At 49.4% G+C, this 16,502-nt stretch overlaps 1 protein-coding gene across 6 annotated transcripts in view; it reads right to left on the bottom strand.

Annotated features, from left to right (window-relative positions):
* LOC143822781 (pre-mRNA 3'-end-processing factor FIP1-like) overlaps positions 1-16,502 on the bottom strand; it is a 32,986-nt gene that overhangs the window by 1,651 nt on the left and 14,833 nt on the right. For 3 of the 6 annotated variants that reach the window (XM_077308355.1, XM_077308356.1, XM_077308358.1), the window contains 10 exons: positions 16,302-16,412; positions 14,468-14,598; positions 13,876-14,000; positions 12,963-13,068; positions 11,567-11,756; positions 5,832-5,858; positions 4,882-4,939; positions 3,012-3,067; positions 1,267-1,435; positions 480-638 (listed from right to left, as the gene is read on the bottom strand). In XM_077308355.1, coding sequence (XP_077164470.1) covers positions 480-638; positions 1,267-1,435; positions 3,012-3,067; positions 4,882-4,939; positions 5,832-5,858; positions 11,567-11,756; positions 12,963-13,068; positions 13,876-14,000; positions 14,468-14,598; positions 16,302-16,412 — 1,132 coding nt within the window. Of the gene's footprint in view, positions 1-479; positions 639-1,266; positions 1,436-2,720; positions 3,068-4,881; positions 4,940-5,831; positions 5,859-11,566; positions 11,757-12,962; positions 13,069-13,875; positions 14,001-14,467; positions 14,599-16,301; positions 16,413-16,502 lie in introns of those variants that run through there. The other 3 variants (XR_013226258.1, XM_077308359.1, XM_077308357.1) reach the window with 3 other exon arrangements.

The raw sequence follows: 16,502 nt of genomic DNA, 5'->3' as shown, positions 1-16,502 counted from the left end.
CTGGGACCACTAGAGGGGTCGTATCCTTGACTGCACTGGAATAGATCACACCATAGACCTGTGTGTTCCACCCGTCCGTGCATTCAGATTAAAGCACCGCCATAAGCCAATGGCAAATAGGAGCCAAGCACTCCTTCATTATGCCCGGCTTGGGCACCAGCCGAGAGGCCCCTTCGCCTTCCAACACCGTTAACGGGGGGAGCAAATAGACAACCACACCTCAGGAATGCCTCGATCTAGCCGACCCTAAGGAGCCCTAGACTGAATTTTGTCCTGTGGGGGTTTTCTGAGCCAATCTGACTGAATCTTGGCCGAACAGCAGAATGCAAAAAGGAAATGAATCCAACTGGCCCGCAGGGATGCCCTTGAAGAGTCTTTGGAAGCCCCAAATGTGCAATAGACCAGACTGAAAGGGGTAATTCGGACTAGCCCCCCCCCCCTTTGGATTGGTGTGCAGGGGTGTTTCCATTCCTGCTTACCGCCGGGATGACTTGTGTTTGCTGCCCTCCTCCTTGTCTCTGTGCCTTCGCTCCCGGTGGCGATCTTCTCTCTCTCGACTGCGGTCTCTGCTCCTGCGGTAGTCCCGCTCGAACTCGTAGCTGCGTTCCCGGCTGTAGTAATGATACCTCTCGTCCTCACTGAAAGGCAGGGGAGAACATGGAGAGAAGCTTGGGAAAAGAGGAGGGGAAAATCTACAGCTGGAGGTCTCTAGCTGGCAAAGTAGCCCTGCGGTTCCTTGATGGTCCTGGGAGTTAATTAATTTTTAATATATATTTTTTAATTTGTTAAAAGATTTATCAGGTGATATGACCACATATGGTCACGTTGACCAGCCCTTCCTCCCCCAATGGCCAATGAGAGGGTAGGGAGGGGCAAGGCCCCGGCGGGCATGTACACAATTATGCTTCCCAACCATATTCTGCATGATTGTGCCACTTCTGGTGCTTCTCGAACCCTGAGGAATGTTTCTGAGGTTTCTCAAGAGTACAGAAGTTGAGAAAGGCTGAGAGGAGTCATCCATGACCATGGGAAGATCCCAACCAGAGACTAACAGCTCAGACTCTTAGCTGATTTGACAGGTCAACCTCAAAGTCACCATTCCAGGCCAGTTCTCTTGGTGGACCTTCATCAGGTATCTTCAAGATGCCGGCCTCTCTCCTGCCAAATGCCAACGTCACTCTCATGCAGCAGACGGCTGGGGAACATGCAGCAGTGGCCATCCTATCCCAAGCGCCTTCTGAATCTGGGCAGGGGACTCCCACTTACTTGTTGTATTCATTGGCAGTGGGAGTCCGGGCGCGATCCCTTTCCCTCTCCCTCCTGGAGCCAGAGTATTCCCAGTGGCCGCTGTTGGAAGTGCTGGAGGCCTTGTCCGCTGTGGTCACCCAGGGAGTGTGAGAGGTTGAAATGGGCGGGTAGCTAATGAAGCCTGAATCTGTGCAAATGGGAGACAGCGAGAAAGAGAGACTTTTGTCAAGCCATGGCAGATGCCACCTTTTGTCCAGCTGCTCCAGACATTTACTATAAGGGCGTTGCTGCTCATCTGGTGGAGGAGCGGGTGGTTTGCCCCACATTGCCCCATTGCACTCAGATTGTGGGTATTCCATGCAGACCAGCAGCAGCTTCCCAGGGCCTCAGGCACAGGTCTTCCACATCACCTCCTCATTTTAACTGGAGAGGCTGGGGATTGAACTTGCAATTTTCTGCGATGCTTAGCAGAAGCTCTGCCACTGAGCTACAGTCCCTCCCTCTCCAAACCCCAATGTTGAGCGGGGCCATACATCCATGCTTTGCACACGCCTACTCCCTGATAGAGTCCTCAATTACGCCTAATCCTGGCAGCAGGTCCTCTTGTGCCCAGTGGAAATGAGGGTACTAACAGTTCCTGAAATGCTCTGAAAAGGTGTGCCAGACAGCACTGTGCAGATGTTTATTTGCTTCCTGTTCAACACCCTTCCTAAGCTGTGCAAAGCCAGACTCGACTCACAGAAGCAGCTGGATACTGGGGGTAAGTGTGGCTGGTCTAGCATCCAGAATGGCTCAGCCACTGTCCGCTCCACCCACTGCCAGCCCCACAATCCCAGACACAATCCCAGACTTCTGCCAGAGCCCAGAAGAATAGCAGGAGATGACCCGTCAATCAAGGCCCAAGAGAAGTGCCGGGAAACGGACGAGGGCAAATGGTTTATTTCCTACAAAGTGTAGTAATCTCAGCAAACAGGCACAAGTGGGTATCCCGTTTTCAAAGAACTTCTTCAGTGACTTTTAAGAATAATTTCTTTTCTCCATAAATTTTAAAGATTTCTTCACACTCATGTCTTCCTTTCCTTCAAAATATCACTTCGACAAAAAGGGTTTTCGCTCTCAATACAACCTGGGGACGTGAGTGTGAAGAAATCTTTAAAATTTATGGAAAAGAGAAATTCTTAAAAGTCACTGAAGTTCTTTGAAAACGAGATATCCACCTAGGGACTTGTCCTGCCTGTTTGCTGAGATTATTACACTTTGTGGGAAATAAACATCTCGCCATCATCGGTTTCCCTGCACTTCTCTAGGTCCTGCAGCCTTCGGCTGGATAAGCCACCACGGAAAGTGTGCATCTCAGCAATTGGCTTTATTAATTTTTTTTTAAGACTTGAACCGTAAGTTGTGAAACAGGAAGGTGGAGGAGAACCTAGGAACGTGAGGTGGAAGGAAAGATCCTTGCCAAGAGTGGAGGGATTCAGAGAAAGGGATGAGTCCTAAATATTGAAGGCTGACATGCTGCCTCAGGAAAAATGATAACATTGCCAGGGCCAAATGCAGGATGCTGAACCCAGATTCTTTGTTAACAGTGTGGAAGGGCAACGCCAGAGACCACAAACGTGACTGGCCAGGAAAAATTGCCTCCCCCTTTGCCATTATGTAGAGAGCAGCTGCTTGACAGCAAGCAGCTTTCAAGAGCAGCTGGAACTCTGAAGGACCAGACACAGTCCCTGCTTGCCCCCAGGACCAAATACAGAGTATCTTACCTGTGGAGCTGTAGCCAAAGGGAGGTGGCTGCCGGTTATTGTAGCTGGCAGGCTGGCTTTGAGGAAAGAGATAAGGGACAGAAACACACACACACACACACACACACACACACACACACACACAACCAGCCAGTTAGCAATCTTTAATGCCCATTACCAACCCTGGGGATGAAGGAAAAAACTTTGTTCAAATGAAGTGCGCCTGGTACCTAGGCCCCAACCAGCACCTCCCCTAGTCGAGAGATGTCATAAGAGAAGCCATGTTGCACCAGGCCAATGGCCCATCCAATCCAACCCCCGGGGTCACTCTGTGGCAAAAGCCCAAGTGCCATCAGGAGGTCCACCAGCTGGGTCAGAAGTCCCCCTCTAAGCCCCAAGAAGACAGAGCATCCCTGCCCCAGACAGAGTCTTCCATCTATATCATGTGGCCAATGATGGACCCCTGCTCCATAAATGTCTCCAGTCCCCTCTCAAAGCTGTGTATGCTTGTAGCTGTCACCACTTCCTGCAGCAATGAATACTGCGTGTTAATGACACTTCTGTTCACATTCTCAGCTTGTCACAAGACATGAGCACGCCTCCGTCCGACGCTTCTGCGGTGTTTCGAAGCAGCCTGCGTGCAGTCACCTGCGCCTAGTCGAAGGGTGGAACTTCAAGAAAGCCAGCCACTTCAGTCACCTCGGCCCAGTGATACCTCCTGAGAGATTTAACAGCTGGCTTGCAGGACTCTGCAACTAGGAGACCCGCTTCTGTTCTCAGCAGGACACATCTGCCATGCCCCGCCCCGCCCCGCCCCAATCCACGGCATTAATAGTTGTCGCTTTGTCCCCTTCGGCAATATTCTAGTCCAGCCTAACCCACTCCCCCTTTGACATGTTTTTAGAGGAATCTTTTATGAACAGGTCTTTGTCACTCATCATGCCACATAAAAACCTTACTGTCCTTCCAACAACGTGCCTAGTCTTTGCATGAATCCCCCCCCCAAAAAAGAGACAGGGTGATGACAGTCCCCAATGGAGGGCCAGTCGTAGGCTCTCCCCCCACAGGGCACGCCTCCACAGGGTGGGGGGAGAGGCTGGAGCTGCTCAGGGAGAGTGAACCAGCGGGCCCAATACCCCTCTCCTTTTCTAGAGCCCATTGTGTTATTACTAGTAAAGAAATAAAACACAGGGGACAAACATCAGGGTGGCAGGAGCCATTTGGCTTGGCCTTCTGGGTTGATTCCATAGAGATGCTACAGATTTCAGTATGGGAAGCCACAACTTCATCCAGTTGCTCAGGCCAGGAAGGCTGCCCCTACCAGGATAGGCAGTATAAGAATCAAATTAATAATGATGATGATGATAAAGCCACTCTGTGGAATTGGGATTCCAGCCAGTGTCTTCAATGCCATTGTCTAAAGCAGGGGTCCCAATCTATTTGAGTCTGCAGGCACCTCTGGAATTCCACACGGAAGAGATGACAAACAGAAATATACTGTGCAATGGGCCAAAATTAAAAAAACCATTTACTGGCAAGAACTATCTTGCATTTTTTTTCCAAATAGGAAATGTATTGCTTCTAAAGGAATTCTCAAGGTAATCAGAAAAGAATAGTGGAGTTCACAAAGGAAGATGTTGCAACCCAAAATGCATCTTTTCCAGTTATCTATGGTTCACTAGAGCCTCAAAGATGCTCACCCCCCTCAAATGTGTTGTGTTAACTTTCTTGTGGTTCAAGAGAACTTAAATGAGAGATCACACCTTCGATTTGGGTGTGTTTAATCTCACCATGACTCAATCTACTGTGTCCAAATGACTCAGAGGAGGGAAAAACCAAAAGGCTGGGGGCTCGTGAACAAGCTCTTCCCTTCCATTCTGTTCTTACTTACCCATCTAGTGTTGGGATGAGGAGGGCCGGAGGTGGAGCAAGAGGAGGGGGAAACAACCCTGAAAGGAAGACATTCCTTCAAAGACCAGTTTGCATTTGAGCCCTTTAGTCATTACACTATGCCAGTGACAAAGCCATCTCCATGTCCTCAAGCAACCGGGGGCAAAGACTCTTCCTGTCCTGTTGCCGCGTTACACTGTGCAGTTCCCCAACCTTTTAAACCCTCACCCCTAAACTTGCTTTGCTACCACCTTTCCTTTACCACAGTGCCAAATGATACCTTTGTTTTTTGCATGCAAAAATGTTACTGTGTTTTTTCTCCCTTCCCCTGTGCTACTGTGCACCAATGGCTGGACGGAAAGCCCACAAACTACAATTCCCATGAGGCTCTGTCAGCTGTATATGTCAGAGTGGAAGTCAGATGACATTGTTGCTGACCATAGCCTACTAATGAGCTCCCAGTACAAAAAATACCCCTCCCACTTGAGGATTGGTCATTGCGACTCTCTCAAATGCATAATCATTTACTTTGGTCTACCAAACAATGAAGCATCATCGCACATGCATAAATAGAAACATTTTTTAAAGGGGCAATTTAACAGGGTGAGCAAACTGACTTTGGTGCAAAATGGTGAGTGCATAATACCCACAGGTTTCCTAGAATTAAAACTGATCTCTTGACAACAGCTTTGTCTGCTTTGGAGGGTGGACTCTATGGTACTGTCCCCACTGAGGTCCTTCCCCTTCCCGAATTCCTTTCCTCCCCAGGCTTCATCCCCAAATCTCCAGGATTTTCCTAACCCAATTAGCAACCCTATTACCTGTGGAGGGGGGGCATCCCAGGGGTTCAGCATCACTGCCCAGTCCAAAGTTACCCAGCAACAACTCACAGACTTTGGAGATGGCCTATTCCGACAGAAAGTCACAACTGCCATTTATAGAGGTATGTACCTGGGATGGGGCCTGGTGGTGGAAGACCTACACAAGGCAACAAAAGAGCAGTCAGGTTAGCAACACACAATTTGCAAAGAGCAAGCACCTGGGCAGCCCCTCCTCTGCACCTAGATTCAGTCCTACCAATAAATCCCCTCCAACACACGCAGGACACCGGAATAATTCTGATTCCCATGAGCCTCTCTGAAAGGCAATATTGAAAAGCTGGATGAAGATACAAAGAGCAACACTTAATGCGGGAAGAAGAAGAGTTGGTCTTTATATCCCACTTTTCACTGCCTTCCCTTCCTCTCCCCACAACAGACACTCTCTGATTTTGATGTGGCTGAGAAAGCTCTGTCAGAACTGCTCTGTGAGAACAGCACTATCAGGACTGTGATGAGCTGAAGGTCACCCAGCTGGCTGCATGTGGGGGAGTGGGAAATCAAATCAGGCTCAGCAGATTAGAAGCTGATGCTCTTAACCACTACACCAAGTTGGCTCAGTCATAACACTGATAGAGAAATAAAGATGTTTTTTTTTGTACCCTGCTTGTCATGCTCCGAAGGAGCCTCAAATCAGCTGACAAATACTTTTCCTTTCCTCTCCCCACAACAGACACCCTGCAAGATAGGCGGGGCTGAGAGAGCTCTGACAGAACTGCTCTGTGAGAACAGCTCTAACTGGATTGTGACTAGCCCAAGGTCACCCAGCTGGCTGCCTGCAGAAGTGTGGGGAATCCAACCCAGGTCTTCAGACTGCCAGTCTTTAACCCTGACATTGTGCAGATAGAGATGACGTAGGCAGGTAGGCTGGATTCCATTTAACTGGAGAAGAAACCCGTATCTGCTGTGAAGCTACCTCATCCAGAAATAGACCAGAGAGGCACCGCCTCTGTGAGGTCACACTCAGAGGTCTTGTCTAATCCTGTGAGCCAAGACCCTATTCATCAGATAACCCCAACCCAGGACTCTACCCAAGAACGAGCCCCTCTTCCCCTTCGGTAACGGCACAGAGACAAGAGGTCATATTTGTTACTTTTGCCCATTCTTTTAGTTTGCAGAAGACTTATATAGAGACATAAAATCAATTGCTCTCTACAGATCTGATGTCCCCAGTAAGTGCTTTTGGGACTGAAGCCTGAGGCTCATTTTTTTTAAAAGATGCACTCACAAAAATCCTGCACAGCTCCTCATGTGAACTGGGCTCCCATCTGTGCAAAGAACCCATGACATGTTGCCAATAAAGGTATTGTGAGTTTTGCAAAAAATGGATTATTTGTGGCAAAACTCAATCTTAAGAGATCATCATCTATGGCCATGCCATTAATAAACTTCCCCCTCCACCAGCCTAAATGTCACAAAGACAAGATCTATGAAGAGCCCGGCTGGAGTTAGAACGGGATCTATGAATAAGTGCAGCTCAAATTTCAGAACGGCTGTCCAAACTCCTCAAATCTACGGATCGATACCCATTTGTGATGGTCCATGTGGGAACGAATGACATGTCTGCGAATACCATCACTCCTATTAAAACGGACCATCAAGATCTAGGGAGGAAGCTCAAGCAAATGGGGGCACAAGTGGTATTCTCTTCAATCTTGCCTGTCAAGGGAAGAGGAATGCGTTGGGGGAAGAAGATACTGGAGGTGAAATCAGTGGCTGCATAGTTGGTGCTGGCAGGAGAGATTTGGTTTCTGGGACCATGGGATAGGCTTTCTTGAGGAAGGCCTACTAGCACCTGATGGACTGCACTTGTCAAAGCTGGGGAAGAATGTGTTTGGCAGGAACCTGGGGAGATTCATCAGGAGAGCTTTAAACTGAAGCCACAAGGGGAAGGAGACGTTCAACATAGGGAGTGTAAGGAAGGAGGGCAGCCCAACCAGGAAGGCCAGCTCATAGGGAACCAAAAGTAATTCAGATGCCTTTATACTAACGCCCGAAGCATGGGCAATAAGAAGGAAGAGCTGGAACTTCTCATGCGGATGGAAAGGTATGATCTAGTAGGCATCACAGAAACTTGGTGGAATGATTCTCATGACTGAAATGTAATAGTGGATGGATATGAATTACTCAGAAAAAACAGAATTCTAGTGGAAAGCATCTGGGTAAAAATAAGCGAGGGGAAAACAAACAGTGTGGTGGTTGGTGTCTGCTACCGACCGCCTGACAAACGAGAGGATGTGGATGCTGCACTTTGTGAGCAGCTTGGGAAAATATCCAAGTGGCAGGACCTTGTAGTCCTGGGTGATTTCAGTTTCGTAGGGCAAACTGGGGAGATCTGAACACAATGGAAAAATGGGCAAATGAGATGCAATTTAATAAAGATAAGTATAAAGTTCTGCATCTGGGTCAGAAAAATGAAAAGCATGCCTACTGAATGGGGGATACGCTTCTAGGTAACACTGTGTGTGAACGAGACCTTGGGGTACTTGTGGATTGTAAGCTAAGCGGCAGGACCTTGTCATCATGGGTGACTTCAATTTCCCAGATGTGTGCTGGGAAACAAACTCTGCGAAGCGTCCTCAGTCATGCTACTTTCTGACCTGCCTGGCTGACAATTTCATTTATCAAATGGTAGATGAACCCACAAGAGGTTCAGCCATACTGGACTTAATATTGACCCACAGGCAAGAGTTGGTGGATGAGGTGAAGGAGGTGGGGACCCTAGGGGGAAGTGACCATGTCCTCATAGAATTCCTTTTGAGATGGGGAGCCAAGGAAGCTTGTAGCCAGACGCAGATGTTGGATTTTTGTAGGGCAAACTTTAATAAACTCAGAGACATGATGAGTGTCATACCATGGACGAGAATGCTGGAAGGGAAGGGAGCATGTGAAGGGTGGGCACTACTCAAACAAGAGCTATTGCATGCTCAATCAATGACTATCCCAGAAAGACAAAAACACTGCAAGAGCTCTAAGAAGCCTATTTGGATGAACAGAGAACTTCAAGAGGAACTAAGAAAGAAAAAGAAAATGTTCAGGAAATGGAGGGAAGGACAGAGCTCTAAAGAAGAGTACCTACAGGTTACTAGGCACTGTAGATCAATCATCAGAAAGGCCAAAGCTGAGTGTGAGCTAAGATTGGCCAGGGAAGCCCATTGTAACAAGAAAAGATTTTTCAGTTATGTGAGGAGCAAACGTAAAGTAAAGGAGGCAATAGGCCCACTGTTGGGTGCGGATGGACAAACTCTAACGGAGGATGCAGAGAAAGCAGAAAGGCTCAGCACCTATTTTACATCTGTTTTTTTCCCACAGGTCAAAGTGTTTAGGCACATCTAGAGATGGCTGTAGCCAAAGGATAGTGTCTGGGTGGCAGGTTAACATGGATAGAGAGGTTGTCGAGAGGCATTCAGCTGCACTGGATGAATTCAAATCCCCTGGTCCGGATGAAATGAACCCGAGAGTACTCAAAGAACTTTCCAGAGAACTTGCACAGCCCTTGTCCATGATCTTCGGAACCTCTTTAAGGACTGGAGATGTCCCGGAGGATTGGAAGAGAGCAAACGTTATTCCGATCTTCAAAAAAGGGAGGAAGGATGACCCGGGAAACTACAGACTAGTGAGTCTGACCTCTGTTGTGGGGAAGATAATAGAGCAGATATTAAAGGGAGCGATCTGCAAACATCTGGAGGACAATTTGGTGATCCAAGGAAGTCAGCATGGATTTGTCTCCAACAGGTCCTGCCAGACCAACCTGGTTTCCTTTTTTGACCAAGTAACAGGTTTGCTGGATCAGGGAAATTCGGTTGATGTCGTTTACTTGGATTTTAGTAAAGCTTTTGACAAGGTTCCCCATGATGTTCTGATGGATAAATTGGAGGACTGCAATCTGGATTTTCAGATAGTTAAGTGGATAGGGAATTGGTTAGAGAACCGCACTCAAAGAGTTGTTGTCAATGGTGTTTCATCAGACTGGAGAGAGGTGAGTAGCGGGGTACCTCAGGGCTCGGTGCTCGAACCGGTACTTTTTAACATATTTATTAATGATCTAGACTAGATGAGGGGGTGGAGGGACTACTCATCAAGTCTGCAGATGACACCAAATTGGGAGGACTGGCAAATACTCCGGAAGATAGAGACAGAGTTCAACGAGATCTGAACACAATGGAAAAACGGGCAAATGAGAACAAGATGCAATTTAATAAAGATAAGTGTAAAGTTCTGCATCTGGGTCAGAAAAATGAAAAGCATGCCTACTGGATGGGGGATACGCTTCTAGTTAGCACTGTGTGTGAACGAGACCTTGGGGTACTTGTGGATTGTAAACTAAACATGAGCAGGCAGTGTGATGCAGCGGTAAAAAAGGCAAATGCCATTTTGGGCTGTATCAACAGAGGCATCATATCAAAATCACAAGATGTCATAGTCCCATTGTATACGGCACTGGTCAGACCACACCTGGAGTACTGTGTCCAGTTCTGGAGGCCTCACTGTCGATAAAATTGAAAGGGTACAGAGGAGAGCGACGAAGATGATCTGGGGCCAAGGGACCAAGCCCTATGAAGATAGGTTGAGGGACTTGGGAATGTTCAGCCTGGAGAAAAGGAGGTTGAGAGGGGACATGGTAGCCCTCTTTAAGTATCTGAAAGGTTGTCACTTGGAGGAGGGCAGGATGCTGTTTCTGTTGGCTGCAGAGGAGAGGACATGCAGTAATGGGTTTAAACTTCAAGTGCAACGATATAGGCTAGATATCAGGAAAAAGTTTTTCACAGTCAGAGTAGTTCAGCAGTGGAATAGGCTGCCTAAGGAGGTGGTGAGCTCCCCCTCACTGGCAGTCTTCAAGCAAAGGTTCGATACACACTTTTCTTGGATGCTTTAGGATGCTTTGGGCTGATCCTGCGTTGAACAGACGGTTGGAGTAGATGGCCTCTATGGCCCCTTCCTACTCTGATTCTGTGATTCTGTGAAATGCCCAAACCAATGGTCCCCAACCTTTCTGAGGTTGGGGACCGGCAGGGCATCGGGGCGCACCCACGCAACGGGCCGCACCCACGCAACGGGCCGCATGGGCGCGGCCGGCCCTGATTCCCTCTCCCCCCCTCCCGCAGTAAGAAGCTTCCCGGGTCGCAAGCTTGCGGCCTGGGAAGTTTTTTACTGCGGGGGGGGGAGAGAGGGAGCCGCGGCCTGGCGCCAAGGCCTTCACGGCCCGGCACCGGGCCGCGGCCCGCAGGTTGGGGACCACTGGCCCAAACGGTATCTTTAGAAACACTTGAATGCTTTATGAGAACAGTTAACACCACAGAGAAATAAACACATTAAAAAGCACTCATGAGCTTAAAGCACCCCCCCCCCCCATGTACACTGGAGGTTGCCTGATGGAACTCTGTATGAGTCAGTTCTGATAGTGCTTCCTTCCAAAGAGTTTTCTTTGGAAGGAAGTAGTTCTGCTGCATTCCTAGACTGGTCATGTTTTAGGAGCACCATAGTAAAACCTGCCCTCAGAGGAGCCTCCCCCTTGCACCTCACGATGAATCACAGTCCAGCATTCTTCCAGGGCACCAAAGACCGTGCATGAAAAGACAGCGGGTAATGCTTCTTAAAAGCGAATGCTCGTTCTTCCACGTTCCAAGGGCAAACCCATGTGCAGTTCGAGACAAAGAAGGACACTTCCAACTTTAATTTTGAGAGTAAAGTCTTGATAGGCACTACTCTGGGGAACCCCCAGCTGTCCGCAGGGGGGCACATGGGATTTCAGGCAGCACTTCAGGTTCTGACGACGTCAGTGAACTCTGCACGCTCCCCGGCACCTACCTGGAGGATGAAGAGGAGGCGGGACGGAGGTAACTGGCGGAGGTGGCGGGTGGAGGAAGTGAGGCGGGGGAGGGCCACCGATGGGTGGGAGAGGTCCCGTGGGTGGTGCAAATGGCTGCTGCTGAGGAGGCTGCTGTGGCTGTGACGGCTGCTGGGGAGGCTGCGATTTGCTCCCGAGGTCCCCCAGCACCTGTCAAACGACACAAGGCCAGGCAGACAGGCTCGTTTTAAAACCCTTCCCACTGGCTGCCATTCAACTCATTCCTCAGCCCAGGACTTGCACAAATTAGCAAAATCCTCCCCACTGGACAGACTCCAACCTGGAGGAAGAGAATCACAGAATAACAGAGTTGGAAGGGACCTCCAGGGCCATCTAGTCCAACCCCCTGCACTAGGCAGGACACTCACATCCCTTTCGCTCATCTACTGTAAGAGTGCGTGGGGGAGAAGGAGGTGAGTGGCAATGGGGAGCGGGCTGGGAAGAGCGCATGGGATAGAAGGCGGGGCAGGAAAGCGTGGGGGAGAAGGGGGGCGGGAAAGTGGCGGCAGAGGTGAGTCACGATGGGGGGTGGGCTGGGAAGAGTGCGCGGGGGAGAAGGTGGGGAGGGAAAGTGGCGGTGAGCACGGTAGCGAAGTGGTGGCAGCAGAGTGTGGGCCAGGGGGGAAGGAGGGGGAGCAGGCGAAGGGTCGGGTGGGTGCTCCGAACGCCCCCCATCCTCCAACGGCCGCATGGCAGGTTAGGGCGGGCGGCTTCCTACCTGCTTTGTTGGCGGACAGCCGCCAAATGGCAGTCATCAGCGGAAGGCGGCCCAGGTTGGGAGGTGGGCTCGTCAGTCCAGGGGCAAGGGGCCTATCGCCTGGTGCTTCGTAGTTGGGCCCTCAGCTTGTCAGTCCGGGGGCAAGGGGCCAATCGTTGGTCCCTCCCATCCTGGACCGAGCCCTCCCCCACACCCCCTAGCATTTTATTTATTCCACTTCCGCGGAGAGGTATAAAGATACTCAGGTCATAAATGTTGTCCGCCAGGTGTTTTACCTCTAGCGAATATAGACAAGTGGGACGGTTTTTAGCGAATACAAAGACAGAAAGAAAAAACCTATCCAAAGGCTCCAGGAGATCCTTCTCCTGGATGCCTGAGGCTGATCCTGCACTGAGCAGGGGGTGGACTAGATGGCCTGGATGGCCCCTTCCCACTCTAGGATTCTCTCAGTCTAGTTCAGCAGTGGGATGGGCTGTCCAAGGAGGTGGGGAGCTCCCCCACCTGGATGTCCCTTTCCAACTCTATGGTTCTATGCAATGTGACTGTCAGGGACACCAGATTATGGTTTAAGTTTTCATCGAACAACCAAGGTAGACACCAGACGAACCTGCCCAAGGTCTGTGCCAAGGAGCAATTACCTGAATGGGGTTCTCCTCAGAGGCATGCTTATCGCGACGTCTCCCTTCCACCCTTCTGATGGTGCCTGCCTGTCCACCAATCACATCAATGGTCCCACCCAGCTTCCTAGTACAAAAGGCAAAAGAAACAACTTCACAGGTTCAGAGCCAAAAAGGTGCACCCTAGACCCATTCTGATTATGTGCCTGCACTCATCCCTCACTTCTCCCTGTGTGTGTATGGAGCAGTGCATGTGTGTGACCATCCACAAGAAAGAGAACTGAAGAAGAACTGCTTCTGCCTTCTTCCCTGAGATAGGCGTGGGCAGGGCCTCAGATGTCTACTGAAGAAATGGCTCCAGAGCACAGAGAGGGCCAAAACAGATGGGTTGTGTGTGGGAAGCCAATCTTCCAGCAAAAGCACTCCATTCTCTTGCCTTGGGTGTGATTCTGCACTGAGGCACAGAATGGATCAGCTGGTACAAAACATAAGCAGACAAGGTATCAGGAGACAACACTTCCATAAGAGAAACAGGAGAATTTTGCAAAGGATCAGGCTTTCAACAGGTACTGGCAGTAAATAGAACCTCCATGTTCTGAGGCAGAACACCACTGAATACCCAGCTGTGGAGGGGAGCACTGGAGGAGGCCTTGGCCTTCTTCTCTTGCTTACAGACTTCCCAGGATATCTAGTTTGCTGTGATGAGAAACAGGAGGCTGGACCAGACGGACTTCTGGGACCGCCCAGCAAGGCTCCTTTTCATATGGGGGTTGTGTGTGTGTGGGGGGGGTGGACAGGGAGGACTGCGGAAGCAGTAAGACACACGTACATTTAAGACAATCCACACCACAGAATACACTCTTGGCAATACAGTTAAGTTTTAGTCAGCTTGCTGCAAGATCTGCTTAATCATTCAAGTTCAGAATGCCTGTACCTGTTAGGAGGAGGCCCGGCTTTTATTCGCCCACCAACCAGGGCTGCAAAATCTGTTTTAAAATCCATTTTGACAATATTATTCTCTGGTTCTTTTTCTGCATTCCCTGTTCTTCCTTGCTGAACCTAAGCAAAATGAGAGAGAGAGACTGAATGAATATCCACATAAGGGGTGAGAATTCTTGTCGGTAGATTTTTTTAAATTTACGTTTTATTGTAAACTTACATTTATTTATTTGTATTTACATGTATTTATATACTGCCCTCCCTTGCAGTTCTGGGTGGTTTACAGAAAACATTAAATGAATAACAGTGAGAAGAAGAAGAAGAAGAAGAAGGAGGAGAAGAAGGAGAAGGAGGAGAAGGAGGAGAAGGAGGAGAAGGAGAAGAAGAAGAGTTGGTTCTTCTATGCCGCTTTTCCCTACCCGAAGGAGGCTCAAAGCAGCTTACAGTTGCCTTCCCATTCCGCTCCAGAATAAGTCTGGTAGCTGTGACCAGTCTTAACGTCAACAATTATAACTTAACATAGAATTAGAATCATAACATAGCATTATAACATAGCCGGACTGACCGCCTCCAGCTCTGCTTCTTACCATGATCTTATTCTCCGTGCTGATGGGGGCCGAGGGCTCCAAGCCCAGCTGGAGCCGACGCTGCTTCTCACAGTAGGCTTTCCACGTCTCTTCGTTGAACCCGTAGTTGAAATAGTCAGAGAGGTCAGCACCTGGGAAGAAGCAGGAAGCATGAGGGGAGCGGCCACAGGCTAAAGCTACAGCAGAACCGGGGCAGAGGGCAGAATGGTCGCAACGGCTACAGTTTGGAACAGAAAAACACTTTGAGAATCCTTTAGGTAAGAAGACATGAGAGGGAAACAGGCTGAGCCTCTGCAAATGGAACACTAGCCAGGCAGGAGGACGCTCGTACGTCATTTTCTACTTGCGGTGGTTTGTTAAACATTCTCAACAAATGGCTCCTCCTCCTCCTCCTGAATGGGTTCAGGCTCCTCCATGTGCAGATCCCTTCCCAAGTCTTCAAATTGTCCTTAAAGAATTTAAAACTACTGCAGAGAAATGAACCCCTGAACAGTAAAAAGTGGCAAGGAACCCTTGACACAAACACAACGTTCTTGCCTGAAGTAGTTGCCATTTGGGGCCCTTCAACCCCTGAAGCGATCCCAAAACCTCCACAGGGAAATGTCGTGCTTGTCACCAATGCAGACATTCACACATGAACGCTGAGCTCACCGTGGCTAATGGAACCTCGTGGCCCTGGTCAGGAGCAGCCCTGTCAGATGTGGTCATGGGGCATTCAAGGTCAAGCCCACCCATGCGGGGGGAGGGAGGAGAGGCCGACAAGGACATGCAACATCTCCCAGCCCAACCCCTGGCCAGCTCTCCAGAAGACCCAAGGCACATGGGAATCCCAACAGACAAGATCTTTACACACCCGGCTTCTCTCTACAGCAGTGTCAAAGGCATTGTTAAGATCCAACGCATAAGATGTGCCGTGGGTGGGGGAGGGCGGTGCCTGGACTCATGGCATTGCCTGATTTAGCACACCGTTCAAATTATTTGGGGGGGGGGAAACATTAACAGAATTTAAAAGGAACACTGGCCATTCTGGTTGTAATCAAGGAGATAACATGGGCCTTCTCAGCAAACACATAATAAATATCATGGCTGTCAAACAGTTTGGGAACTAGCCTTAACTCACTTAAAGCAAATACACATCTGCGCGTTACCAAAGCAAACGAAAACATTTTTGAACGCCTAGCAGAGGCTGGAGAGAACGTTCTGTTCAACCAACAACGGGCACCACACACAGCTGGAAGGGAATCAAACCTCGGACTGACTCCATGGACTTCCCTGCGAAACAGGAAAATCTACTCCTAAGGTGCACTGGAAGCACAACGTGTGCGGAAGAGGCCTATGTCTAGCCAGCAGAATGGGAAGTGCTCCTTGTGAAAGTTACTCCTTCTGCTCACTATGCAGGGACCCAACTTGGATAGCTCAGGCAAGCTCACTCCCATCAGATCTCGCTTGGAAAGGGGACCTCCAGAGAATACCAAGGTCATGATACAGGGGCAGGCAATGGCAAACCAAATTCAACATATTTGGCTGATGGAGAGAGAGAAGGATTTCGCCCCCTTCCCCAACTCAACCCTAGAAGGAACAATCCTTCTAGTGGTCTGGATGCTCTGCAGGAGCCGGAGGAGGCAGGAAAACCAGCAACTTCTCCGCTTACCGGCCATTTGTTTGGTTCTGACTTTCACAGGCGGAGCCGGCTCTGCCGCACCAATCTATGGGCAACATCTTCCTGTCGACTCCCCCACCCCAGAGCAAGTGAGGAGATACAGCCCAACACAAAGGAAAGCAAAGGAAAGAGAATCGACCGGCAATATTTACCACAAGAAACTCTAAGGCCCACCTGGCTTCCTCCACGGCTTGTCCTCAAACGATTCTAAATCCACTTCTAATACAGGCCGTCCGTTTACATTCCCCGCAGCCTCTAAATCAATACCTTTGGGCTGCAGTTTGGCTTTGGAGAGAGAGATCAGAACGTTAGTGCCGAGGTTTTGCCTCCCATCCGTTCATTCAGCAAACACATGTTCCGGTTCCAGAAAGCACA

Source organism: Paroedura picta, chromosome 13, assembly GCF_049243985.1.
Source record: "Paroedura picta isolate Pp20150507F chromosome 13, Ppicta_v3.0, whole genome shotgun sequence".
In the NCBI taxonomy this organism is placed as follows: domain Eukaryota; kingdom Metazoa; phylum Chordata; class Lepidosauria; order Squamata; family Gekkonidae; genus Paroedura; species Paroedura picta.
This window is presented reverse-complemented; position numbering and strand designations above follow the sequence as displayed.